Source organism: Oryzias melastigma, unplaced genomic scaffold (genome assembly GCF_002922805.2).
Source record: "Oryzias melastigma strain HK-1 unplaced genomic scaffold, ASM292280v2 sc01787, whole genome shotgun sequence".
Taxonomy (NCBI): domain Eukaryota; kingdom Metazoa; phylum Chordata; class Actinopteri; order Beloniformes; family Adrianichthyidae; genus Oryzias; species Oryzias melastigma.
The window spans coordinates 1-2,152 of NW_023418367.1; the positions used below are offsets into that span (position 1 = coordinate 1).

General features: G+C 40.3%; 1 protein-coding gene across 1 annotated transcript; it reads left to right on the forward strand.

Moving 5' to 3' along the window:
• Nucleotides 1–324: 324 nt before the first annotated feature.
• On the forward strand, nt 325–1,384 carry LOC112139870 (protocadherin gamma-C5; the record flags this gene model as incomplete). Its single annotated transcript, XM_024262707.2, is given in 1 exon segment — nt 325–1,384. A coding segment is annotated over 1 exon segment (883 nt), but the record flags the coding sequence as incomplete, so codon positions are not given.
• Nucleotides 1,385–2,152: the final 768 nt, after the last annotated feature.

Here is a 2,152-nt window from a genome sequence, read left to right on the forward strand (position 1 = left end):
GGTATGCAAACGTGTTGTCAGGATCAGTAGAAATGGCTTAATGATAAGAATAATTATCATACTCTGTAATTGAGGTTCGTGTGTTATAGGTGAGCTTGTGTCCTGTTACATACGCAGCATGTGGTCATGCAGGAGATCAATCGGGGAGGAGATTTTAAATAGAAAACAAGGACAGTGTCAGAAAATCTAAACTGGGCAAAAAAGTCATCAAACTGAAAGCTGGTTGTAAACCACTAACAGATGATGCACTGAATGAATGACATGCACTTCAAGGGGACAGTTTTTTTTTAAATTAAAAATCGCATCATGTAGTCTCATATTTTGCCATATTCTTAACATGCATTCCAGTTTGAAGGAGCCATCTTAACATTAGCCTATTTATGTTTCCAGTGGGGAGATTTATTTTTGATAGTAGTTTGTAATAGTGTCCACATGGAGGCATCATAGACCGTCACTTTGTGCTCGCGGTTCATAATCTGCAGCTCCTCCCAGATTCACCGGATGAATATTTCTCAGGCGATCAAGACAAAGAAACGAGACGTGGCAGTGAGAAAGACGCACGGGGAATCATGTGTGCTGCGTTTGAACTCATCGATTCTCATTTTTGAAAGGATCTGGTTTCTTTGTTCAATGTGGATGGATGGAATTATGCTTCTCCCGGACAGATCGAGCGCTTTGTGGATTTATTGTGCCGTCGCTCTGCTGGGTTGTTTCTGGGAAGCGGTTTCTGCTCAGCTGTCTTACTCCGTTTCAGAAGAGGCGAATCTGGGGACTGTTGTTGGAAATGTCGCCAAAGATTTGAACCTAAACGTGCAGGATTTGCAGTCCCGCATGTTCCAGATCGTTGCGGGATCAAAGAGAAAGTACTTCGAGGTAAATTTAAAGAGTGGTGCGCTTTACGTGAGCGAGAGAATAGACAGAGAGGAGCTCTGCGGCCATGAAGCGAAATGTTCAATTACGGTAGAAGCGGTGATTAATAATCCTCTCAAACTGTACCGCATCGAGGTTTTGATCTTAGATGTAAATGATCATTCTCCTGTGTTTCAAAGCGAATCTCAACATATCAACATTAGTGAAAATACATCAGCAGGGAAAAGATTTCGTCTGCATTCAGCTGACGATGCAGATTATGAGAGAAATTCAGTGACTGCCTACAAACTGAGCCCGAATGAATATTTCTCTCTTGTAACGCAAAAGGGGGACAAGGCCGTCCCTGAACTGGTTCTTCAAAAATCTTTAGACAGAGAAAAGGAATCATTGATTCATCTTACATTGACCGCCATAGACGGTGGAACCCCTCCTAAGTCTGGAATGATGTCCGTAATCGTCACTGTTCTGGACATCAATGATAATGCTCCTGTTTTTAGTCAATCGCTGTACAAAGTCACTGTACAAGAAAATGCTAAAATAGGTACAACGATCATTAAATTAAATGCGACTGATTTGGATTCAGGGCTTAATGGAGAGGTTTTATATTCATTTAGTGAGGTGGGTCGAGGGAAACAAGCTGATATTTTTCACATTGATAGAAAAACTGGTATTGTTACAAATAAAAAAAATATAGACTTTGAAGAGAACAGTGCTTTTGAGATTTTAGTTCAAGCCAGTGATCATGCTCTTTCACCAATGACTTCTGATGCAAAACTATTAATAGAAGTTGTAGATGTTAATGACAATGCTCCAGAAATTACTGTCACTTCACTTTTAAACTCTGTCAAAGAGGATGTGAACATTGATACTGCTATTGCTCTCGTGTCTGTGTTTGACAAAGATAGTGGAAAAAACGGGATGATCACTTGTAAAATATCCAACGACGTCCCATTTAAATTAGAAAACAATTATAAAAACTACTACTCCTTAGTGGTGGACGGTGAGCTCGACAGAGAGACCGCTCCTCAATACAATATAAGCATCACTGCTGCAGATGAAGGGAGACCTCCTCTGTCCAGCACGAGTGTGATTCATGTTCAAGTTTCAGACATAAACGACAACAGACCTCTGTTTACAGAAAACACGATAAACATATTTATGAAGGAAAACAGTCCATCAGGAACTGTTTTAAAAAGTGTGTCAGCAGTTGATGCAGACATTGATCAAAATGGGCGAGTGACCTATTCTCTTTTACATGACAATAGTAACTCAATGCCACTGT